The sequence below is a fragment of the Anopheles maculipalpis genome, chromosome 2RL, assembly GCF_943734695.1.
Source record: "Anopheles maculipalpis chromosome 2RL, idAnoMacuDA_375_x, whole genome shotgun sequence".
In the NCBI taxonomy this organism is placed as follows: Eukaryota; Metazoa; Arthropoda; class Insecta; order Diptera; family Culicidae; genus Anopheles; species Anopheles maculipalpis.
The window spans coordinates 23069575-23096169 of NC_064871.1; the positions used below are offsets into that span (position 1 = coordinate 23069575).

The following is a 26595-nucleotide window of genomic DNA, read 5'->3' on the forward strand; positions in this document are numbered from 1 at the left end:
AGAGAAGTACTACGCTTTCTACGCAATGGTTCAAACAATTCGTACCCGAACTAAACGCAGCGATTATCGCCCGCAAAACAGATCATACCACCGACGGCACGGAACGGAACTGGTTCCACTAATATTACCAAGCGCGCGTCTGCAACGGCAGATAGCCTCCACACTGCTGCTGGTGGCTGTTCGTCATGAAGTTGTTCTGGTTGCGGTACGCCATCGCCAGACTGTTGGACATGAGCGCATTATTGCACGGCTGCTGCAGCATCTGATGTTGATGGGCTGCCCCGTTGTACGACGATAGCAGAGCCGCCGTCGCCGTGTCTGGCGAATGGGCGTTGGAATCGTTCAGCAGCACAATACTGCCGGTGCTGGTTGGACCTCCGCTACCGTTGCTTGCACCGCTGCCCGCACCGCCACCATTGCTGGCACTGCTGCTACCGTTCGAGCTGGGCCCGCTCGTTCCGCTTCCGGACGAGCCACCCGACCCACCGGCCGAACCGCTCCCACCTAGCCCACCGGTGGCCGATTGCTGTTGGTGCGAGTGTTGCTGCTGCTGCTGCTGCTGCTGATGATGCTGTGCTGGATGTTGCTGTCCATGCTGGGACGGATGCTGACCGTGCTGCTGTTGCTGATGTTGCTGATGCTGTTGCTGCTGCTGCTGCTGCTGTTGGACGGCGGCGGCAGCGGCTGCAGCAGCAGCGGCAGCTGCCGCACTACTGCTGCTAGTGTTGTTTGCGCTCGCGTTCGAACCGCCGGAGCAGGGCTTGCCATCTTTCACTAGTACTGGTACGGCCACACGTCGTGGTGAGCTGGCTGACTGGGATGAAAAACAAACCGCGCATTAGTCGGACGAAGGGGTGCGGAGGACGAACCCGGCGGCAGCAGCGGTGGCATCATGCCGACCAGCATCGTCGCCCCGGGACCGTAATGCGCCCCCGGAAGCAGCTCGTCCGGGTCCTGGTCGAGCAGCTCCTGGTCCTGCTGCACCCGTAGCTGTTCGTGCTGGTCCTGCTGCTGGTGCTGGTGTTGCTGGTGTTGCTGGTCGTGCTGGGGATGGTGCGGCAGGTCGGTCGGGGTGGTGCTGGATTCCGCCAGTAGCGTCGTGGTACCGGCAGCACCAGCACCAGCAGCAGCAGCAGCAGCAGCAGCAGCCGCGGCCACAATAGAGCCACCGGACACCGTTCGACCGAGGTTGCGCACGTGATGCTGACCACGATTACTAACCTGATTGTGTTGGTTCTGCTCCGCCATGGCCTTTTCCTTCGCCTGCCGTTTGCACTTGTATCGATGATTTTGAAACCAAATCTTCACCTATAAGAACAGATGGGAAGAGAAAGAAGGGATATGTGTAACTACGCAGTCGAACAGACAGACAAGGGATCATTCTACGATTTCCAAAGATCTTGGAATGGGTTTATATGGCATGTGACAAATCCAGCACCATCCTGGCGCAGTAATCCTAGATAACTCACATAGGATGTAATATGTTGTCCAATAAAAGCATTGCATTTGTTTGTGTGTGTGCCTATATTGGACGAAGAAATTAGATGATGAAAATCGCAAAATGTCTACGCCAACAGACAGCTGCTTGAATATGTCACAATATTCATTCTGCTCCACTACATGCTGGAACCGTTGGGGATGCCCAGGAAATACTCGAGTGCCGCCTGCTCAAGAAACGTTTGATTATTTGCTTTCTCGATTTGTTTTGCAGTCATCGTAAAGCAAGCGGCGTGCCATCCTTACGGCTTTAAATGCTGATCGTTGAGTTTTAATGCTTAAAGGCAAGATAAGAAACGCACCGTAACCGGGCGAGCGATCTTTAGCCATTTCATCTCTATCTCCATAGCTACCTTGGCGGTGTATCCAGGCGCTTCAAACGATGTGGTAGATTCTCTGCTTCCCATCCACACACACACACACAGGTATCCAAGCAAGATGGAGAAAAAATCATGCAACCGTGGAACAAACTCCTCATTCCCGCCTCCTCCCCCCCCCCCCCCCCCCCCCCAGAGGAAGGAAATAGCATTTCCAACGTCAAAACGCGCTTAACCACGACAAACCGTTAGAAGTGTCGTCGGCTTAGGCAATATGATTTAATATACGGCGTGGGTGTCCCCGGCCTAAGGCCACCGGCTCTCAGGAAGTAGTATATGCGGATGCAGGAAGTACGATCGCGAAAAAAGACCTTCCTGCGACGTCAGTAGTCTTGTCGCACGCCACATGTACCGTGGGCTTCAAAGAGTGTGAGCATCTCTTCTTTTTTTCTTTAGTTCTTAGGTATTTCCTTCCCAAACTAACCTTTCCCCATCCGGTCTCTTTCTCTCCCCCTCCTCTCTCTCTCTTTCTCTCTCTCTCTCTCTCTCTCTCTCTCTCTCTCTGTCCAGATGAACAGGAAGCTTTTTTCCGGACGAGATTTAAAGCGCGCGTGTGTGTGGTATTTTTTTTTTCGTCGTCGCCACATTTTTTTGCATTGTGGCTCGTTGGTTCTTTGATGATAGTTGAGTTGGCCTATGCTGGAGAATGACGGCGAAAAGGTCTATGAGGCCACCCAGAACATGTATACATGTATGTGTGTGTGTGTGTGTGTTTGTAAGTTGGTTGGAGTAAAATTACACATAAGTGTGCACTATGCTTTTCCACTGAGGACCCTTGTGCTAAAGATCCCGAAATAAGTGATGCAGTTTTGCACTGCCACCGCACACTAGCGGGAACCGGTTCCGTGAAGAATTGTGGGGTCGACAAATTAGTCTCGATTTAAGAGCCTTTCCTCTTGCGTGGCATGCGTGTATGGGATCGAGCTGTTTAGTGCTACAGTAGAGGCCAGTCGTGGTTTTTCTGAACCAATTGATAATTTTCAGAGAAGGAAATTTATGTTTACAATTGTTGTTTAGCTATTGATGTGTTTGTTGCAAACTTTTACTTTTACTTTAAGAGAAAATCACACAGAACACTTATCTGTTGTAACCATCAATGGGGTTGTGAAACCATCAATTCCAGTTTCGCTAAAGTAAACCACTTTTACGGTGAAATTTCTTCAAAAAATCAGGATGCATAATTTCCATTCATGAAACGTTATAATTGCAAAACTTATAATTTTTTCCTCATTCAGTATTTTTTCTCATTGTCCTTCGAAGCTCATTTCACTACTAATGAAGTACATATTGAGTTAGCGAAGCAATTGCACTTACCGTAAACAAAGAAAATAAAAACCGCTCCATAATCATAATCGTATCCATACAACCCTGGACTGGACAAGCGTCAAGACACGATGGAAGGATGAAATAACAAAAAACAAGCATAGAAAAACATGGACACACATATCCTGTGCACCTACTGACCCGGTGGCGCACAGCCAAAACCTTTTCTCCAAAAAGGCCTTGCTGCTTAGATGGCCGAGACTTTTGGAGAGGCGTTTTGTTACGTTGCACAAGTGCCACAAGTACTGCCGCAGGAGGAGAAACTAAAAGAGCGCGCGTGTGTGTGTGTGTGTGGTAGTTTTTTTTTTTACAACACATGCCCTTCAAAGTGTAAACATTCATTTAGTATTCTCTTTGAGTAAATAATGCAACAAAAAAGAGGAAAAAAACACACATCATTACACCGACGAAAGGAATATCTGGGACCGGTTGAACCGCACGAACTTAAAGTGTTCGGTGCATTCGGTTGCATCGGACCACTCGCGCCATGCTTGCCAAATCTTTTCTCTTTTGCAAAATTGAACATTATCCGCGTGCAGGGCGCGCCTTGGTTAGATTTTCCTACAAGCAACGAAGACGACGTCTAGTGAAGGAAAATTTGAAAATGAGTGCTAAAAGAGTGTGATGTGTTGAGACGCGGGGGAAAATTCGCACCCACCAGCCCATCATCCCGTTAAAGATTAGAGTTTCGTTCGGGGCGATTTTCATGTGCTGTGTGTCCGCGCTAACTGGGTCGCACCAGTACCGGAACCTGAAGCCATCCATTTTGTAGTCAATGTAACCGTCACTAGCTGGCTGGCTGGCTGGCTGGATGTGTGGCACGGTGGCTATTATGCAACCTTCTTGCCTCAAGTGGCGAGTCTTTTCCTTTCGGAACCACCACCACCACCAAGGATCGCATGAATGCGGTGAGCGGACGAGCTTGAATAGTGCCAAATGCAATGGACAGAGCGCTGCGAGTTGCATTTAACACTAGCGGCAGCCACTTTCCTGCTTTTTAATTACGAGCAAAATCAACCACACTACATGCAAACCAATTCAGCGTTCGGGTGGAAAATCGTGTGTGGGTCTGTGTATGTGTGTGTGTGTATGCACGCGCACGCGGCAGTGGACCATGGGCTGCGTGCTTTGTCCTGCTTAAGAAGGGCTGTACGACGACTGGCGTGGATGCTATCTATTTTTGTGCCCTGGCCTCTTGATATTCTTAGAAATGTGTGTGTGTGTGTGTGTGTGTGTGTGTGTCTGTGTGGGTCTGTTTTATGGATGCATGATGGTCTTGCAAGGGTGAGAATAACAACCGTGTGCTGACGGTGCTGTATGCAAACAACTTCTTCAATTCAATCCATCTCGAAGTGGTGGCTCCGCACGGTGACCGTCTCTCCCGCAGGAAGCAAAGCTTTCAGCGAGTGGATGAGTGTAATATTATCTCATCAGCAGCTTTCTCGTGGTGCAATTAGTAGCGTAATCAAGCAGCACCAACCGACCAACGTGCTTGTGAAGACAAAAAAGGACACTCGAATGATGCAAACACTACACATAACGCCGACACACCGGCAGGCCTATATCTGTGGCCCGATGGTGTGAGGTAAAATTTTTTATTTGTTTTTTTTTTTGTTTCCTACTTTATCTTCCATTCAAGCCATGTAGCGTATGCATTTATTAGAGTAGGAAGGATCGCGCGGCTCAGCCTTATAATGGGCGATCTTGCCAGAAACCGTTACACGATAACGTTGCAGATACATTCTGGCTGCACGGCTTAAGCATAAAAGATGTTGTAGGACAGTGAAAGGAGTTTTGCGAAAGGATTCATTTGTGGAATATTTATAATTACTATTCGCCTGGAATCAGGCGGATTCTCGGTGGACAATCAGTCAATTCTGTGCAGCATCCTCATTACCATGTAACAAAACATGTTGGAGCTATTGCGGTGCCGTTACACCGTTAGGGACCAATCCACACAAAACTGAAAAGGATGTAATTTAATCTGTGTCTTCTTGCAAGACGTCCATAATTAAGTGTCTGTGACGCTGTGAATTGGCTAAACCATACAATAAACTATACCGAATAAAGCAAGCTATTGCCTGAATGGGAATGTAAACGGTTTACGCAACAAATGGAAAATTGTGGTCCAAAAAAAAAACAAGCTAGACTCTTTTTAATATTTCCTGAAAGAATAAATGCATCAATTTACGCGATTCTTTGCATGAGTGTGTGTGATTTTAATTAAGAGCATTTTTTTTAGATTTAAATAATTGTGTTATTAGTAATTTGCATGTAATTGCGTGCTTTGTTAGCTTCGACGTGTTGGATGCAATTGAATGATATGTGGATGATATTGTGGCGAATTTATAACTTCTGTGTCCTATGAGCTCATGTTTATGATACTTATAGCATCGTGTAACGAACCCGCACTTTCGCAATCTGCACCGTAAAGATTAAGATTTATTTTTTTCCTTCAACTGTGATATGTTTGAAGCTTCGCAAGCCAACCTTCTCCGTCCCATTGTGCGCACTCAACCGTGCTTGTAACCAGAAAAAAAAGAGGAAAAGTAAAGCGATACTCGGATCGGTTCATCGCTAATAATGATGCCGTTGTGATGATGGATCATAATCCATTGTAAAGCACTTGTTAATTGGGTAGGGTAAGCCGCGTGGGAAGCGATGCGTCACACATTCTAACCTCAAAACGCTCAGCAGCAAGTCAGTGGCAGCAGCTTAATTGGGAAGCTGGTCGTGCCGGAAGTGGTGAAAGGAAGGATGCGGGAAGGTTTTCCTGCGGGTGGCCCTGGACCGTAGCGTTTGACTGCTGTTGTGGCCTTCGGGGAAGCGGTACCTGCACGGAATCGAAATACGGCACGGTCTGTTTATTTTAGATTCAACCCTGCTCGCAACAAACCATCATCGACGAATCCTTGGCACGGCTATCCTTGAGCAGCGCCCGGTTTTTCCCGATTTTGAGCGAGAGATTAAAAAGGTAGCAAAGTTTACGGAACATCAATCTTAAGGGAAAGGGAAGTAGTAGTTTTTTTTCTGTGCGATTCATTCCCCATTTCTTACCCTTGCAAAGCGAACGGATATTTTAACCGTTTCACCATGGGTGCGAAAATATTGCTTGTTTACCGAAAACAACAACAACAAAAAAAGCACGCACCCACTATTGGAAAGGGAGGAAAGATTAGGCAAATTTATGAAAAACATAAAAAGTGAAAGATTATAACAATAACACGGCAGCACGCTTAATCATTCGCATCCGGATTTCGGGATCGAGGATGTGCCGTTCCAGGGGCAAACTCACTCGATAGTTTGTACAAGGAATCCTGAGGGAGGGTTTTCCCGGCACCCGGAACGGAAAGAGTTAAAAACAACAGCAATCAAACTTGCGGGATACATATGAGCCGTGAGGGAAAAAGGGAAATGAATATCCTTTCGTGAAGTGATGGTACTGGAATTTCCACCAACCTTCCAGAACCAGCTAAGATTTATCAATGAAGCGTAGTAAACTGCAAGAAAGTTAGCTTGAAACTGGGAAAATATTTATTTTGTGGTTTGGTATAGGTAAATAAACATGTCCAAGTAATTCTCTGGCAAAGCGGTAGCTTTTCTTTGCAGCAAACTCAAGGAACTGATGGAAATTAAGGATAAAAAGGATACGAATAGTCAGGAGAATCTTTTAGAAAGGTGGACTGCAGAACGATGTGTATGTTTTTGTTTTTTGTGCTGGAGTTTTTTATGAAAGGTTATAAAATAAGTCATAAGTAAATTTCTATCTATGTATACTTGGGTGTTTTAAATCAACTCAAGCATATGTTTATCTTATTAAAAAGATTATTTTATGCAATCGAAATCTGTTACTGCTTAATTTAAATCTCACCTGGAAATCTCATCATGATTAATTGTGTAAGTCAATAGTCTTCCTCATTGCAAATTATTCAACAACATAAAAGTAGGTATTGAATTCTTTGGAATAGTACGTAACTCGAAGAGAACGGTTTGACGTATGTGCTAAGACTAACAGACGAGCTTTGGAGTACAATAAACATACAACTAATACACGATAGTAGGCCAAAGCTGGCCCAAAGTTGATTAAGTGGCATTTTTTGTGCTCTTCTGCAGTCTTGACAGTTAGGTGATACTCCCGTTGACTATAGAATGATTTGTTAAGGTTCCATCAAAACGGGTGTTCCCTTCAACTTCGATTGATCGCTTTTGAGGCAAGGAACGGAACGGAGCTGGTTCTAATTGCAAAAGGAACGGAATGCGAATCTGGGATGCAAAAAATTGGATATTCCAAAAGGAACGGAAAAAGAACGGATCGGAACGGAACGAAAGTATGAGCGGTGAAAAACGGATCGTAATGAAAGTGGAATGATTTTGAGAAACGGATCCGAACATTCAGTTGCCGCTAGGATTGATCATTCCTATCAATAAAAGGAACAGAAATATATTGGCCAAAACACTAGTTTGAAGTCCCTTCAATCGCAATGCAACCACCGACGGAAATATATTTCATGCATCAAATGCATGCCCTTTTTTCGTGTACTTTTGGAGGCTTTGAGTCTCTGAGAGTACATTTTCTTCTCTTGATGCCATCAGTCTGCATGTAATGTACATTATTTACCGCCTAGGTCGACGGTTTAACTACTAAACTTAATTATAATAAATCCATGTAGGTGCAGCAATACGGCCCGGCCGTTTTATCGGAATAAAAAAATCCTTCCGATAAAAATTCCTAATTTTTCATCATACATTTGTGCTTAAATGTAACATCTTTGACTGTGGCGGATCAAGGCTAAATGAATATCGAGATATTAAAATCAAACCTGTTGGCCGAGGGCTAAGGCGGTGAGGGTTGCATAAGCTGAAGTGAAAGTATGCCAGAAATGATTTCTTTTACATAAGTTTTGTACCATTACAATAAATGGCTGGGGACATTTTTTTGGCTCAATAATGCCTGCGAATTGTAAAGGCTCTTTTGGTTCGGTCTAGGCGCGGCCTTGGTTCTGGCATTATTTGTGTAGTAAAACTAACAGGGTACTCTGACCGAGGAAGCCCCCCTACTGATCACCAATGCCGCCCGTAGGATTATTCGGCACTTTTCGTTGGGTATTTTCGGGGGACCGGAATCAGTCCTTCACTAGCTGTGTTTGTCTTTCGAAACAGTGTCATGTATCGAAACTCGAAGGAAGATATTTCGAATGATTTTACTGTGAAAATTTCTTCAATTCGTAACAAAAATCGATTGCTTTCATGTTACCAATTGGTATGACCTCATAATGTCATTATATAATGAAGATACAAAGCATTATTAAATATTTTATACCGTCGGGTCTAATCAATGTAGAAAAATCAACCAAAATTCAATCATCGTCCGTGCGTCTCTTCCTGTTGTAAGTAAAAATTTCATTCTATTTAACAAATTATATTTGTCATGATGAATGTTTTTATTTTTGGTTTTGTATTTGCTTCTGCAACAACCAAACCCAAACCGTGGATATCATTCCACCGAGGTATAATGAACCATTTAACCGTCGGTATAGCCACCGTCCGGTGACCGTCAAACCGATCTACCGGTGTTTGCTTCAACGTTTTTACATTCGTCATTTTGCGTTATTATTTTTGCATTCCCGCTTCTCTCTTTCTCGGACCCTTTCCTGTTGTCCGATAATGTGTTTTTGGCTTCAGCTTCTTCAAATCTGTACCATTGCACACGCCATCGTCATCCGGCAATTGTATTGTATTTAAGGTTACCTTTCGAAACGACGGACGCGTACCTTGTCCATATTGCAATGCACATTCGACACGTTAAATAAGTTTGTATGTCTAACAGCAGCAGCAACAGAGAGAGAGAGAGAGAGAGAGAGAGAGAGAAAGGGAAAGACGAAAAAAAAGCTTGAACCTAAATCCGTAGGGTCATGATTACCAGATGTTTAAGTGAAGTCCCGAGCGCGTCAAGCACCTCCGAGCCTGAACCTTGACGGCTCGAGAGGTTTGTGGAATCGTACTATAATGTGCGTGCGTGTGTTACGAAACCTCCGGGAACGGGGAACGGTTTATTCGTACAATCCGGGATGGCTACCACCACGGCAAGCCTGATGATGGTGGTGGCGAGGCAAAAAAAAAACGCCATATAATAAAGAATAAAACGCAATTCTCATGAAAATAAGAAGCGAAACCACTTGAACTGCTTTCAAACCACTCCACCGTTGGCTTAGCGTTCGATTCGTCCTGATTTTCGTCCTGCTGATCCTGGCTGTTTGCTGCTGGAGCCGTCGCACAACCGTCAACAACATCTGCCCTCGATCGATAACCGCACGCAAATATTATGTCTCCTGCCGGGTATTGCACGGGTTTAATGCCGTATGCTGTACATAACGCTCTCCGGTCGAACGTGCTTCCCAGTGGCAGCGAAACAAAATGGAGATTCTACCCCATTTTTTAACTTTGCAACATATTTTCCGATTAAAAAACTGTGATTGTGGTTACGAAGTACTGTGTAAAAGCAGGCGGCTTATCCGGATATCGACGTATGATAAGTAGCTGTTTGGGCATTTGCAAATTTATATCTTTAATGCCATTTAGATTATTATTGTTATGCTCAGTCTGTGTTTATCGATTGATGGAGTGTAATGATTTGATTTTTTAGTCTCCGTCCTACGTCCCTATCTTACTGAGATACGTTCCAGGACGTTTAGGCTGCAAGGTAGAAACTGTGTTGTCCATCGTTCTGACGCTGTTGCTTTTGTTTCTCCGCCCCAGGCATGCCAATATTGTTTCCGGCGTAATGTTTATTGTTACAGCAGTTGAATCTGCAGGTTTGCCTCGGTTCACAAGCTGCTTATGTTTACGCACGCTAATCCAAGCCCTCGTTTGCATGTCAAGACGATGTTGTACGCTGGCAGGATTGAGAATTTCCGTACGCACAGCTTCCGGCAGTGGCAGGAATGACTTTTGACACTTGCCCTGAGACAGGCAGGCAACAGTAAGGAAAATCCCATTCTGAAATTCCAAATTCTAAGGATTCGTTTGTTTTTATTTGTTATGTTTTCTTAGCCCAAGATGGAACCTGACTGTGGGATTAAGCTTTTGTTGCTTTCGCTGTTCAATGGATAAAGGTTGTTATGAAATTTTTAGGGCTTTGATTGATTGCTTATGGTTTGGGAGAAAGAAAGATATGCAAAATTGAAACGAAATTCTGCTGTTGGATATCCATCTTGACCAAACAGAATTTGTAACCATTTAAATACAAATATAAAAATTATTTTTAATTGCTGGAAAGGATATCTTTGGCGTCCTGGTCCTTTGGTGCTGGTAGGCAGGCAGTTAACCTGGTCTTCGATGAGCTTTGGGCATGGAAGCCAATGTCAAACTTATTTCACTCTGTTTGCTAGCTTGACACACCAATAAAAACATGCTCCAAAACATTCACCTGCTCGTGCTAGTATACTTTTATTTTTGGCCAACAATCAATCCACCTCTCGCCGGGTCCAAAACCACTCCGGCGACAATTCGTTGCGTTGAAGCACCCAATAAAAATACACAATACACACAAACACAATTCAAACTGGTCCCGAACACCCAGAATCCGAAACCCAAATGTCCAGTTCCGGTTTCAAAGCAGATGCACACTCCCACAGAGAAACCGACGGGGTGGAGCGTGAGCTAGTATACGTTGGCTTCGTTAGTAATTTTTTCTATCGTTCCTGGGGACACCAGTATCGTATGTCATCTCTCTCTCTCGGTCTGTCTCTCCAGCTTCAGCAGCCCCAAAAACTGGCATTTCAGTTTCGGAAATGGCAATGATTTTTGCGAAGCCATGGGGTATATGTGGGGCAGCGGGTGGCGCAAAATTCAAGGGCAGTATGGAGAGGGAAGGAAGGATCTACAATGACACACTTGACGCTTGCACCCACACCGCGTGCGCTTCCGCAGCGACGGTTTGCTTCGATTTCAATTGACAGTCTCGTTTGTCAAATTGAATTTCTAAAACGAAGTGTCACTTGAACCGTTAATCAAAAGTGACATCGTCAGAAAAGCGAAGAGTGGCGATTCAATAGAAACCGAGAGCGTGTGTATGTATGTGTGCCAAAATAGGCAATGTGCAGTGTGATTGTTGGGCGGTGTGTGTATGTGTGTGTAAATTGGAGCAATAGAAACAAAACGCCTGCCAGCCAGGCCCGAGGATTGCTTACAAAAAACTTAAGCCTCACCAAAATGTGGGCGTTGCATTGGATGACATTTATGCACCGCCGTTGATGTTGTCGTTTTACATCGCAAATGTTGTTGTGCCATATGCGTTTGTTTTTTCACTTCTCACTGTCACTCGAAATCCCGACGCATTGAGTGTTCGTTATGCGCAGAAAACTCGACTCTAGAGTGAGGATCAAAGCTGGCCAGCACCCGAGTAAGTGGCACGGATGATCCATGCCAGGAATTCCCCCCCAAAAAAAAAACTGTATCTTTATCAGCGCGCGCTGCATCGATGGCGATCGAGTGCGAAAGCTGCTTTAAATTGATGCTTCATATAAATCATCGGGCTATCATCAGGTGCTATAATCCTTTCCACTCGTGCTGGCTTTTGTTCGAACTTCCAACCTAAAGCAAAAAAAGGGACACCACTTTTGATTGTGAAACAATTTTTCTGCACGCTGAGTCCTCGCGCTTAGCGAACTCGTCCCATGAGAGCAGAGTAGGGCAAAAGTCCTTTGTTGTGAGGTTGGTGATTTTTTTTTTGTTGGGAAAGTGTCCATTCCAAGGTGATGTTTTTACAGCGAATTAATGGCAAATAAATACTGGTGCGTGCATTTATAGAAACACCCTTCATTTCTTGGAAATTGCACAAAACCTTTTTTGCGCGATAGTACACCAACTCAGCGGGATTTTGATGGGTTGATGCTAAGGATACGTTGAGGAGGAGTTTTTTTTATTTGCAACAAAAACAGCAAGAACCAGAGCATTAAAAAGACTGAAAAGGACTTGTTATAGCACCAAACTAAAAAAAAAGGTATGACTCAACTTTTCAAATTCGACCAAGAACACTCTCCAACAGTGCATCCTTTGAATCAACGGGACAGTCTTTCGATCCGCTTCCCGTCGGTAATCTGATTAATGTGTTGTTATAATGTGAGCCAAAGCACAGGCATCTTCACGGCAGGGAGAACCGAAACAGAGATGAAAACACGTTACCACGCATTAGGACGACTCCTGCCGTGATCTCGCCCAGGACTCTATTGTTGGTTAACAATCGGGTCTACCATGTTACGCTGGTTAAGGTTATAGTGGTTTCTGTGAAAGGATTTTCGCGCCTGTTACAATCAGTTACATTGCAGAATACATCTAAAACATGTGGCACGTAAAAAGCTGGTCAATAGAAATTTTCTTTTTGGCTAAAAATATTTATTCCAATCTGTGTTTTCCCGACAATTTTTCACCCTCTATATCAATTACTAATAACCGACGGATTCATTTATTTGACAGCCCTAACAAATATCCTCAACTGTTTGCTAAATTATTCTTCACCAAACATCATCTGGCAAGTTCCTGAGACACTATCGCACCTCCACTCTGATACCACTGATTCAGAACGACTTTTCACACATTTACACAATCACACCCCCGGGCCGGAAGGAAAAACGGATCACTTGAAATGTCCGCGATCCGTGTTTTATTTTCGCCAGCACGTGAACGGGGCCGCGTTATTTGTATGTTGCCTTAAGGACTACATGTGTGTGTGTGTGTGTGTGTGGGCGCGCGCGAAAGGGCAAACAGATGCGAACGGCAGGCCAGGAAGCGATTAGAATCGATTAACCCGTCGACCAAACAAACTGTCACCGACAGGAAGAAGCAGCAGCAGGCAGGCCCCCTCGCACAACCATCCCTAACCCGTATAAAGCATCCGGAACGGAATTTGGCTGGATGTCATAATCGCACGGTCTATTAAGATCTTTCCCCCTTGCTGGCCTGAGGAGAGGAGAGAGAGCGCACGCACGGTAAGAATTCACGCACGCCCAAAAAGAAATATTATTGCGTGCGTGCGTGTCGGTGGTGTTGCCTGCCAAGGGGATAACTGTCAAGCACACTAAGCACGGTAGATTTTTCGCTCGGCAAGAGTGGTCCGGTTCGAACCTGTGTCTGTACTGTGCTGGGAAAATAAATGACACTCACTGGACGGCGTGCTTCGTACCCTGTCAACGACACGCGTATCGAATCAAACGTGGTTCTGTGTGGTGGAAATATTTATTTTTCCAATCTCATGGAATGGTTTTTATTATGATGAGTGTGAAAAAAAACCTGGATTGGTGGGCTCATTTGGATCATAGAATTGTATGCAATCGATCGTTTTTCGCTTACCTGTGTTGGCGTGAGATGTATTAAGCTGGCTAGGTGCTCGCGTTCTGGGGCGGATAGGTATTTTTGCTGCTTAAATCTTCGCTCCAGCTCGTACACCTGTGAGGAGAACACCGAGAGAGAGAGAGAGAGAGAGAGAGAGAAGACGGACATTAACATTGGACACTTTAAGGGTTTTTTGGTGTGATAAGAAATGTGTCACACGTGCTCGGAAGGATTCTGTGAAAGGATAATCGAAGATCTACAATAGCTTTAGAGGATGATTTGACACGCCAACCTCTAGAAACACAGTGAGCTGGAAATGTTATGGGAAGAACAACGGACGACCTAGCCCGTAAAGTCGTTTTATTGTATCCACATAGAGATAGAGACCCTGGTAGGCCAAGACGATGGCGCTAGATGGCAAGTGGAATGTTCTGTAATGAAATGCCATGTCCGTATAACGATTGTAGCGCCTGAAGGAGTACCCTGCCGGAATTTTTTTTTAGAGAAAATTTGAGAAAAACCCTTGCAAGTACAACTGGTAGAATGTAAAATTATTTCACAAAAAAGTTAGTGGTTTTCCATATGTTTCTTGCCTTCTCATTCTCGTAACATACAAATTTATGTGAAGCTCACACATTTTTTTAAACTTTTTAAAGATTTTGCTCATTTCTGACGGCACATAAATATGAACGACACCGACGGATCCGTTCCTTTGTAAATTGAATATATACTATCCAGTTACTACCAGAAATTCTAGTCCTAAACTTCCAAAGGCTGTGTTGTGCCAAGAGGAAGACAAGAACCAATAAGTAAACATGCGTTTGGTTTTCTTAACAGTTAAACAACAGAGACTATAGCGAAGACTTTAATATTCTTATTGTATTCAATACATCCTTGCCAAAATATACTATTATTGTTTTTTTTATTCATAAAGGACGACCAGGTCGTATTGCTTATACTAAAATTGTTTTCTGTTAAAAATTAATCACAATTAAAATTTCGATGTAATACTGTCCACTCGCAGCATTAAACCATAAATTGAAAGACCATCCCTACAGCAAATAGTATTCAATTACAATTATTGCATTTTTATTTTGGCACAGTCTTAAGTCTTACAGCAGAAAAACCAAGGCCCTCTCCTACTTGACCTTCTTCGGCAAACGGTAACGAACCGAGTAGCAGGATTCATTTGTGAATTGCAATTCGAAAAACCAAACAACGCAAACGGCTGATCCCCCGGTAAACGCACAATGCCCCTTTGCCGGTATTATTACGGCCATTCTGCCGCCTTCCGCTTTTACATTTCCTCTCCAAGGTTCGAGTCCGAGCTAAAACCCGGCAACTACCAAAGGGCTGGTCGCGCTGGTTTGCCCCCGCTTTGCTACCGGTTAAAGTGCCGAGAACTCCTGTTTCATCCCTCGCACAGTAAAGGTTCATCTTTGACGAGCAAATATTTGCCCTTTCGGATGGCAACGGTCGGAACGAACATGAAACATGCATAAAAGTATTGACAAACAACCAGCCATGCTACTGCTGCGTTATGCTTCGGGAGCAAAAGGGACTCGAATCTGTACGCCGACGATACACACCGGGTTGTGCCATTCGTGCTGGCGAGCCCCCGCTCGAAAGGACAAAGTTATGATAATCCCTTTTTCCTTTTCTCCCCGTCCTCTAGCTCCCCTCCAGGGCCAGAATCGTGGTCTCTGTCCTTATCTCTCTCTCTCTCTCTCTTTCTCTTCGTCTTTAATCGTTGATTGTTTTGGAGTTAATCGTACCGTTTGTGGAGAATAACAAAACGTTACCCCATCGGTACGAGCCGCAGCTTATTGGCTACGCAGTGGAAAATGAATCAAAGATTGTGCGGGTGGATAGAAAGATCGCACTCAGATCCTGGTAGACGAGCAAAACGCCTAGCAACGAATTACGTCGTACCGGTTTTTGGGGAGATTTCATCACCAAGCGACAAACCCGCACGCCCAACGTACGTAGGAGGATTGGTGTGGTGCGAAAGTTAATCAAATATTTAAACGAAGAAGTCCCAGCAAGAACTACTACTGCCTGCCATGGGACTGGGGGTCGTTTACGAAGATTAATTTGTCTGTGTACCAGTCAGCAAAACGATGCCCATCAAACAAGGTCGTGGTTTTTGGCTAATCCTCTCACTAAGCTACTTCTGAGAACATTTTCATGCATTTTATCATTTCATCCCCAGCCAGCCATAGCCCCCTTTCCAGCTGAGTCAAGTGGCAAAATATTGACAAATCGATCACGACCCACGCAGCGCAAGTCCTATAGTCTAGTGAGCTGTGTTGTGGGCCACTGTCGAAAAAGTTGTTGATTATTTAACGTTTTTTTCCCCCAATTACTTGGCTACCGCGGGAGTACAGGAGCGCAGGCTTGAAGCGAAGGGAGAAAGACGGTAGATTTTTGTCGCAGTGGCGTACTTTTCGGTGACATCCACTTAAAATTAAAACTGAGGTAAATATTGATCCACGAGCCCCGACGCATTGCGGATCGTGTGTTTTGACATCTTTGTTTTACCTAGACCGCGTCTTCGTCTGTGTGTTCGGTAGCAAAATGCGGCTAATGCGGGCAGGACTGGGCTGATGATGGTAAACTTTTCGGCTTCGGGTCTCTGTTTGGTTTCGTTGGCCAGCTTGTTGACAGTTTGTTGAAAGCGCTTGTTCGACGGCACGTCAGTTCCACCGGGTTGAGTGGAACGTGCGATCATGCTCCTCTCGACCTTGAACGCTTCCTTTTGCATTTCCCACTTGCGACCTCGATTTTGATTTTCTCGCTCATGTCGTGGTTTTGTAATCGTATCACAGAATCATCTGGATGTAGTGGGACAACCAAGAAAAAAAAAAGCTCAAGTAAAAGATATCTCTCATTTCAACACAATATGAGCCTTTAAGTGAAGGATGCAGTTTGCTCGACACAAACTACTTTAAAATGTTCATTTCTTTTCTCCAAGCATGCAAACAATTATGGAGCAAAATTCATTAAAATAATCATTGAGGCTCAGTACAGCGCCGGAACAAAAAAAAAAAGCTCCCCAAGAACTCACTCACAGAAGTGTTTTGAGTTCCAGCAAGACGAACTTCGGACGAACAAAACTTTGACTTTTCTGCAAGGCGGTTAACCGACGCCGGAGGCTGGCTGGACAGTAGTTCGTTTTCCCCATTATTATTCAACTCCTGCTTCCGCAGGCCGTTCTTAAACTCTAAACAAAAATCTAAGTAAAATATTTGAATGTCCGTGAGAGCGATGTGCCGTGTGTTTGTGTAGAAGCGAAGAAAACCCCATCTACGCTGCAGTGCGCGCTTTGGATGCAGCGACGAGGATTGAAAATAACTGGCCGCTGGGCCGGGCACATTCGAAGCCCGTGCAGCGCGCAGAACTTTCCCGGGGGGGCCGACACAGGACAAACGGGGGTTAAGAATGCTGCTGCTGCTGCTGTTACGTTTTATATAAACACAATGTTAGATCCAAGGGACGGGTAAGGAATAAGGACCGAAGCGGGACAAGCAATTGGGGGAAACACCGTCCGCACGGGAATATCTATTTACAAAGCACTTGAAATGAAATGCCAAGTTTCATCAGCAAACTAATATCAGGAAGATGGTGGCGGTGGGTGGTGGTTTGTGGAAAACCCGGGGGACAGCAGTCAGTTTGTCAGCAGCATATCCCGGTAGCCGAACGAGCGACGACGACGACTACAATAGAAACGAGTCACGCAGCTCGGTGTCATAGAACTGGAGAGCGAACGATTACAGCGCTACTAGCTGGTCGACTACTGCTATGCCTGCACAGAGCACATTTTGTCGCCTGCGAATCGTCCTCGGAGTGTGTTGACTGGTTGTTTGTGCGCGGGTTTATTGACAGCATTGCCAGCCAGTTTCTGGCAACAGCCGTCAAACGGTAGCTGATACGATGAAATGTCAACGCTGTGCCAATGAGTGTATTTGACACACAAAATACTAAACGACTGGCATGGATAATGACGTCCAAAAACCCGCGCGAAGATGAGTTGTATATGTGTGTAATTCTGGATTAAAATTTCCCCTTCTTGTTGATCGTTTCGCATGAATGTTTGTGTTGTCAAGATCAGTCCTGCCGAGTCGCTGGGGCTGGAAAATTATTCACTCACAGCACACGATCGTAGAGAAAGGCGATCAAACAGCTAGCTGCGTTTCATAATTACACACGATCACGTTGCGACACGGATGTCAATATCAGCAACGTCACGCAGAGCTTGCAAAACAGCTTTCAGTTGCGATCATTAGCAAAGGTCTGTCTGTTGATGTAGTAGATTCGGTGCTGAGTTGTTTCTTTAAGTAACGTAATGCAAATGCGTCTATCTGAGGGCAGGGCCGCCATTCCTTACGGCAGCTCATCCGTGATGAAGGTCGCACACTAGCGCTGGCGATCGTCAGTGACGTCAAGCTTTTGAACTTACCTGAGCCTGTGTGAAGAGTACGCGTCGCTTTCGTCGTTGTGCGAGTGGAAACTGCATCGGTTTGGTGTCGGACACGCTGCACGCTGCTAGGCTGCCCATGTTGGACATGGCGTGACCCATCGTTCCGCCGGCCGATCCCCCCATCAATCGGGATACTGAAATGGCAAGCAGATGATAGTAGTAGGGATTAAAATATTGAAGAATAATGTAGAGAATTGCTGAAAATTGTTATACAGACTCTAAATAAGAAATAGAATTTATGATCCTTTTTTCCCACTCGTTACAATAATCCGGATACGTTCAGAATTGCATAACACACCCAAAGCTGTTTACGATCGTTCCTTCTCCAACAATTTGCATAATAATGTGATGCTCAAGTGCTTGGTAAACGTGGCTCCATTCAGCAGAATCGCGTACCAAACCACACAGACCTCGGACTCATCGGTAAGGAATGTTCCGCGATCAAAAGCATGGGTTTAGCAAAGCGATGTACTGTCACAGAAACCAATCCATATCATTCCTTTCTATGTGACATCTCGAATAGAATGGCTTGATAAATATTTATTTGCTGCACTGTAACATCAAACATACAGCGCGCGTCCCAAAACTTATACCCATTCAATACTTCGCCACAACGTTCTTAATAAGCTCACTGTGCTCGAATGGTTGGGGCTCCACTTAACACATTCTCCAATTACCAAAACCGAAACTATTCAACAATGGATAAACGGTAGGAAAACCTCAAACCAACTGCATAAAATCATTTTCATTCCCTGTGTGTACGTGCTCGTGTTTCGCCCGAAAATCCGTACCACTTTAACGCACTCACTAGCCAGGATCGGTTTTAAGTAGCATTCCCAACCGGAAGCGAGGGAAAGCAGTAAAAGAAAGGCTTCCACAGCCTCAACTATTCCAGTGGAGAATGTGAGGAGAATGCATGGAAATCACACCACACATTTACTTTCCTTTTTTTCACAAGATATTTACCCAGCCAAAGCAAGGCCCGAAGATTTCCCGCACACATGTCCTGAATGCCCAAATCATCACGGTGAAACGAAGAATCGTCAAGTACAACCCCATCGCTCTCTTGATGATTTACGGCTCAAGTTACGAGGAAGAATGTACCATAACACCGCACATTCACACTAAGAAGGTGGACCTTTTTGCTTAAGGAAATTAGCTGAAAATTTGACTTCCTAATAGAAGGCCAGAATGTGAGCTTCCCGACGCACCCCGGGTCACACGTAAAGGATCGGCAATGTAATCGGATACGATCCGAAGGCAAGTGGGCTTTCAACATCCCCTCCACGCCTTCGGTTTCCAGTCGTGTCAGCCCGTGTCAACACCATCAACACGCTGCAAGCGGTGGCAATGAAATTCTCCAATTTCATCACAACTTTCTCGCCTTACCTCACTTGTGTGGTGGTGATTATTTTATTCATTGACTTGTTTTATGAGATTTTGGGACGACTTATCCATTTATTTTATTTTGATGTATGCAATTAGGTATAAAAACGTGTTGTTCAAAAGATTTTGTTCTATTTTTGCCAGATACTCCAACAAGATTTATAGAAACTAATTAGGAGTTTTATGTAATTTCATAGGAAGGCGAAAACTTTAAGGAGCAGTAGCACAAGATGGTACAATATCATCAATTAGTTCCGGAATCCTGTCACCTTTAAAGGTCTAAATTCAGGACTTCTGCAATAAAATGTGACTATATTCTGATATCAAATGATGCTTTTGCCATATTAGTTCGTTGCTAGCAAAAAGTTGTTATTCTATTTTCTCTCTATTTTAAAGAAGAAGAGGATGAATATAGATGAAATCACTATTTTACAGACGTATTGTGTTTCATCACTATTAATACAAGCGTTAAAAAACATGTTTTTGGTGAATATTTGAGTAAGAAAAAATAGTCCTACTATTACACTGCAAATTAGAAATCTTTTTTCCAAGGCTTTTTAAGTAGATAAAGTTGACAACGATGCTAGTCTTCACACGTCAGGATCGGGGCTCAAATCTCATTCGGACAATTCCCCCGTAGTAAGAACTGATTAGTCTAGTAAGACATTCGATGGCTTTAGGCAAGAATAGGAAGAATTCTAAGCCTAAAAGTTGTTTTTAATTGTTGTCAGAAACGTTGGATGAAGTAAGCAAAACATTGTGCAATCATTCATTCCTCCTATTCATCCAACTAATGCAATCAACTCGCAGTTAAATAAGAAAAGCAAAACGTAACTCATCGTACCTTCAAAAAACAATGTCGACAATTTTCCAATTTTCGTCATAAATCCTTTGACCGTGCGCATCGTCTAACATCGAAGGTTGTCCGCACTGTCCCAACCAAACCAAAACAACCACTTCGAGATTCGAAACAGCACTGGTGGGAAATATCTTAGCGACAATCCGCTTACCTGGGTTTTGTTTCGCAAAGCGAAGAACAAACACAAACAGTCGGCCAAACGATAACGATTTGCTTGCGCGAGCTGCAATGTTTGTTCTGGTCCTAGCAGTGCAAAATCCACCTGCCAGGCAAAGGTCCGGCTAGAAACGGATTGCGGAATGCACGATGCTATCATGAAGATGTAATCCTATTGCAGGATGACCGCTCTCTATCTTTACGCTGCTCGTTGTATCGATGATGGTCGACAGAAGCAGGGTAGAACGGTCAAGCAAAGATAAAAATCCTTTCAAAAACAGACACGTAGTTAGTTTTCGGCTTAGCGTACAGTTTGCTTGGCATAATCGATAGAAGAAGAATTTCAAAAAAAAATAACACACACATACAAACACACAGGTGGTTAGTCGGTAGTAGATCATACAAGGATTGATCGGTTGAAGGCACAATGTTGATGTTCGGCTACCATACAAATAAAGCCATCGTTGTGCGTTTTTTTAAGTGAATCCTGTCTTCACTTTTTTATCATTCTTTCCTGATACGGAAGAACACGTTGGGAAGATCCTTACCGAATCCACTCCACTGGGCACTGGTCTCTTGCAACTTCCATTGGTAGTAGCGGTCCACTTTTCCGCCCCTGTCGTCGGCGATTATTATTCAACCAATTTGCACCCGCCACAAATACGGGCACCAAACGGGCGAGATCAGGGCGATTCATTATTTTCCCCCGCCGATGTTTGGTCAGCAGCATTACAATCAGACCCTCATCTTTTTTTCCCTCCCCACCGGAACCGCACATACGCACGCATTCACTCAACCGCAACCCCAGAAGCAGACGATGAACGCCCCTTTTGTGCACTGAAGCCACTTGAAACTGGTTGCACTTAATCGAAAATTTATTGTTTCCATTTTCCACACGGGTGTCCTTTCCACTGCCTCTCCAGCTCAAAGTTTTTCCTTCCGTTTCCCGCCGAATCAAAGCTTCGTACACGGCATTGTACACGCATAATTTCATTCCGGTAATAAACTGTCTATCGTTACCGCTATCTAAAAATGTAAGTAGGAAAACCAGGCGGGGTGTCTATGTCCTGTGCTGTGGTTCAAAACAAAATCGACAAAAACCGGCCGGCTCTCGTTTGCGATTGATGTAACACTGGCCTGTGTGTGGCTGTGTGGGTAGGTTTTGTGAGGGAAAAGTGTCCTGCTTCTGTGTTGCCTCCGGGAAGCTAGGAAATTGATCACTTCCGTTTGAGGGTTTTCTCTTGTTATGGCTCTGGTACGGGTTTTGTGCCCTGGTAGCTTACATACACACTCATACAAACACTTACTCTATGGGACATTATCGCAGGATCTAAGGATGCGGAGTGTTGGGTTTTTGTTCAAAGTGAAACAACGCGTGAAATAACCTAACCCGTAACTGTCCCTTCCAATCGGAATGATTCTTTTTCCAAGGTTTAACAAACTTTATGTAGAGATTGATAAGTTCATTGGGCAAGACATGGAGCTAAATATCGTACATAGAAGGAATCAATCTTTTTATGGAGAACAGAGGACATTTATAGTAAATTTAGAAGATTAAAACATTTTATTGACCCTTACTCTTTCACGCGCATCTCATTAATTATATGTAAAAAAAAGGTCCTTCAGCTTCCACGAAAATATGACACAAAGAATAAACATTTAACTTATAATTTAAATCAAATTAATACAACTGTCGTAGCCTATTTTAACTATCATTTCTTGATCCAGTAAATTTTGCCTCTAAACACTCAATTGTTGCCTATAAGCCAACTTTCTTTTTACGTATAATCTACTATCTCTTGAAAAGGATGAACTTTTGTACTTTTTTAGTATGAAAATTTGGGTCATAGGTATGGAAGACCAGATAAAAGAGCATAAAAACATGCAAAAATAGCATTTACAGTTGGTTTTCTATTTATTTGGTAATTTCCATCACCAATAAAATGCGTACATAATTATGTACAGTAAAAGTATGTTAAATTATTCACAGTGCTCTATAGTACTCTATGAAATTTACCACTTCAATTACAACAATTGTAAATTATGGCATTAATTTACTTACATCTAGAGGCGAGAATTTCTACTGTTAAAGTTCTTCCTAACTATCAATTATCATCTACTCAACACTTATCAATCGTTCTGCAGCACAAGAGGAGCCCATGCCCGCACACTGCCCTCGCTACCGTGGCTCAAGTTTTCAAACCGATAATTATTATTCTAACCCGAAAATCTAATTTTCACTTCCATTTCGCACCGCATCACGCCCGCTGTGCTTCCTGGGGTCGTGGGGATGATTCGCTGCATAATTGTGCGGTAAATTGGTTGTCAAAATATTGCCTCAACAAGAAGTCGGCCAGCCAGTGCGTGTGTGTCTGTCTGTCTTGGCTTGGGGTGGAGAAGACTTGTCAAAAACTGGCATCGAAGAATAAAAAGCTGGACGGGGAGCGGGATCCGAAGCGTACATTTTGCTTCAGGCGATCGCACACATGGCTGAGGATGTGGATTGCTTTGATTAGCTTTCGCTGTGTCGGTGAGCTGGGTAATTCGGTAATTCGATAGTGAGAGATGGTGGTGAGTTTTCGTTCTCGTCCAAAAAGATTTGACACTTTTGTGTTTGTGAGAGGGTGTGGTTGCTTCGGGTGGCACTTTTACTACGCAAGGGATTAATTCCAATGGGGCGGTGTGTGGCTGTGTATTGTGTGGTTTTTTTTTTTATAAATCAATCAACTTGTTACCATATTACAAACAAGGGTACAACAATGGAGCAATTAGTGTGGTGTGGCCGTATTAAACTGGCATTTATCATGATTGTGTATTCTGTAACTATTATTGTATTATTTTTTTTCAAAAGAAATGACTAATTTTTTTTGGACACCCTTGCAAAATAATATCTAGAACATTATTTTGAAAAACTATAAACACTATAAAAATATTGTTTGAAAAACACATGGATTGTTATTCAAAAGCTTTATCCATTACCAATCAGTTGTATTGTTCATCAATATTGTGAATGTGGCAAAATGGCGTTATTCATATAGAACATGGCAAAATCATTAAATTTTAAATATATTATATATAATTTTAAATATATAATATATCATAAATGAAACAGTATTAGAAAATTAAACTCCCAGCAAAGGTATATCAAGAGCAGAATTTTTTGAAAGCTCTGTACAATCTCACACTCACGGAGTTTCATATTTATTGTTTTAAAAGGTGAAAGGAATAGCACTTCATAATCAAAAAATAAAACAATACATTGGATATTGTTTGAAAGACAGAAAAGAATGGAAACCTTCATTATTATAAATAAAATATAATTTTATTAATAAAATTTCTCATGTAGCGTCATTATACAAGCCATTTCAGCTCTGGGCTAAGAAAAACGTGCACAAAGTCGATCAATCGGACACTTTTCAGCCTGGAGGCACTGCGTGTTCGATAAACAAACGCTTGACTTATCTTAAGTGTTCATAAAAAATACGGGAAAAACATGCAGCTATCCCTTCAAGACTTTGCTTAAACCTCAAAAATGCATCCAATGTTTGTATACTTTTTAAAAGGACTGCATTTATTACGTATTAATCCTATTGTTTCTGTAACGGAAACTTTTATAATTTTTATAATGATTTTTTAAAAATAAAATTCACTATTGCACTATAGCCAAAAGTGTTTATTTTACTACAAAAAAAAAGATCATTATACACCCGTTAATGATCATCATTTCCTTTCACTAACATCTGCAGCATTCGATTGCAGTTGCACAAACAAAACGATCCATTTTCGCCCCAGGTCCTTACTTTCTAACCATCTGAGCCGTTCAGATACGCCACAGCTGAATGCACCAAAATGCAGTTGCAAAAACTCAATGCAACGAACGTCAATCATCAGCGCTTTCAGTTCACTGTGTTGATCGTTGTCATTTTCCTTTTGCTTTTTTTTTCGCTGATTACTTTTTTGCATATCCCCCCTTACACACACACACACACACATACTACAAATAGTGCACTGTGCAGTCTTCCCAAATGTTTGCACACTCTCTTCGGCTGGGCTTGGACAACGAGCACACACACACATATCACGGTCGCGGTCGTTATGCACCGAATGTGTGCATCGTGTGTACAAGTGAAACCGATGTGATTGCGGCCCGGCCTGCAAATCCCGTTTTGTCAACATGCATACCAAGCCCGATGATGGTCTGTTTATGCTTGCAAAACCGTTTTGCATCACAATTCGGTACGATGTGAATCTGGCCGTACCGAATGTGGGGCCGCGTGGTTAAATACAGTTAAAATGCACATATTTTGCAGTGCAGCAACGGTGCACACGCTGCAGCAAGTCGAATTAAATCCATTAAAACTGTGCGGTGGTGGCCCAGCAGCAGTTCGAGTGGTTTTGTTTTGCAAACGTTGAAAGTTGGAACTCTCGTGGAAGCTTGCGGAAGTTGAGAGTAAAGTTTGAACGAGTTACAGTATTTCGGTCGCTAACACTATCAGTCTGTTGTGTTTTGTGCTCCAAAATCCTTCAACCGATACACTTACACTACAACGGATTGAATTATTTGCACTTTTAAAATGCTTCCAATTTGTTTGCCACAGTTTATCGAACAGTTTAGAGAAAAGTTATTGTTTTTCTTCTCAAGATTGTGGTATAACTTACTCGCGAATCGTGGATCACTGGCGGTGGAACCGTACCAGCCGGCGGCGGCCGAATTGCGCATATCGGTGTAGTGGCCGGCCAGTGACAGGTTGTCCGTCGGCGCACAGTAACTCTGCACACCGGGACTGTGGTACAGTGGGCCCATGGCGTACGGGTTTGCCATGCTACTGCTGCCGGTCGTCGTGCTGCCGGTGGTCGTGTTAGGCCCGAGGGCACTCGGTGAGTTGACGCTGCTACCGCCGCTACGGAATGAATCCAGGGATTAAGCGCATTAGTGTACTGCGTCAGAATGGTTTGACTTTTATAGTAGAAAATTATTATATTTTTTTTTTGTTTTCAAATAGCTGACAGTTTAGGCAGACATGTCAGATTATTAGAAAATCATCCTTTCTTCTTACGACAGTTATTTGCTGTGTTTGTTAAATCACAAATAAATTTATTTTGTAAGATGTTGGATCGTAATCAAATCTAAAATTCAGCTTAAATAAGTAAATGATTTAATGAATAGAATCTTTACTTTAATGAAAAAGGTTTCAAATAAATTAAAGGATATTTTATGCCAAAGGTAAGGAGAAATGAAATAAATGAATATGAAGGGGGGAAAAGTTAAATAGCACAATCTCAAAATAGAAGAGCATTGAAGTATAAAATTGTTTCGTTGAGGAAACATAAATGTTTCCAGAAATTGCCCTAAATGTCCTTATCCTCACCTCGGCCTCACTCAGGCCTCACTTAATCAGTTTGCCTGAATATAGACAAACTAAACATGAGTAAAAAGTACATGCTCCAAAATAATGAAAATTCGCACCTGTACGGAGAAGGTGGATTAGCGGTCAGTTCCAGCTTGCGGTACTCCTCGATCGGGCTCAGTATGTCGGTGACGCTAAACGGTGTCGAGTGGCTGTGGAGGGCCGAATTGTGCTGCAGATTCTGCAGATGCTGCAGGCTGGTCAGATGGTGATGGTGATGGTGGTGATGGTGGTGGTTTGGCGCCTTGGGCGACAAGCTCATAACCAGATCGACACCATTCAGATCCGGTAACAGTCCATGCTCTTGCTCGGAATCGTCTGGATACACTCCAGAGACACTCGATAGCGTGGTGGACATGTACCCGAATTCGCTCGGAGCGCCAGCCGACAAGGGAAGGATAAGAATAAGTGTACGACGCACCGCTGAACACTGTCGCGCAGACAGTGGAAGGGTTTTCGTAATTCGCTTATGGTTCCTGCTATTCGATGGTAATATTTTTTTCCGTTTTTTTTTTGCTTTGTTACCACGGTTGTTTCATTGCTTTTGGATTGGGGGTTCTTTCCACGAATTAGTAAGCACTTGCACAGACCCAGAATTTCCCATCGACACTAATTCACTGACCGGTTGACACATTCACTTTCGTTGCAACAATTGCGATATAACTTGGAATCAGCATTTAATCCATGGCTTTCATCGTAGAGGACATCAAACAGAGACACACACTAAAAGATTCTTCAAAAATTGTATCCCTACTTTTGCTCCCAAAAGGAAAATGTACT

At 43.5% G+C, this 26595-nt stretch overlaps 1 protein-coding gene across 1 annotated transcript; it reads right to left on the reverse strand.

Annotated features, from left to right (window-relative positions):
* Positions 1–75: 75 nt before the first annotated feature.
* Positions 76–26203, reverse strand: LOC126557732 (thyroid transcription factor 1-like). Its single transcript, XM_050213609.1, has 6 exons — positions 25875–26203; positions 25067–25308; positions 17986–18140; positions 13545–13640; positions 1222–1308; positions 76–814 (listed from the first exon to the last, which is right to left on the reverse strand). The coding sequence occupies exons 1-6, from the start codon at positions 26171–26173 to the stop codon at positions 125–127; spliced, it is 1569 nt and encodes a 522-aa protein (XP_050069566.1). The 5' UTR covers positions 26174–26203; the 3' UTR covers positions 76–124.
* Between the last annotated feature and the right edge of the window lie 392 nt (positions 26204–26595).

Excerpts from the sequence above, each read along its gene's own strand:
- LOC126557732 (XM_050213609.1), bottom strand. The coding sequence starts at position 26,173 with ATGTCCACCACGCTATCGAGTGTCTCTGGAGTGTATCCAGACGATTCC. Across the intron at positions 18,141-25,066 it reads CAGTGATCCACGATTCGCGA|TATCCCGATTGATGGGGGGA; the intron begins GTAAGTTATACC and ends TTGCCATTTCAG. Across the intron at positions 1,309-13,544 it reads TACATCTCACGCCAACACAG|GTGAAGATTTGGTTTCAAAA; the intron begins GTAAGCGAAAAA and ends CTGTTCTTATAG.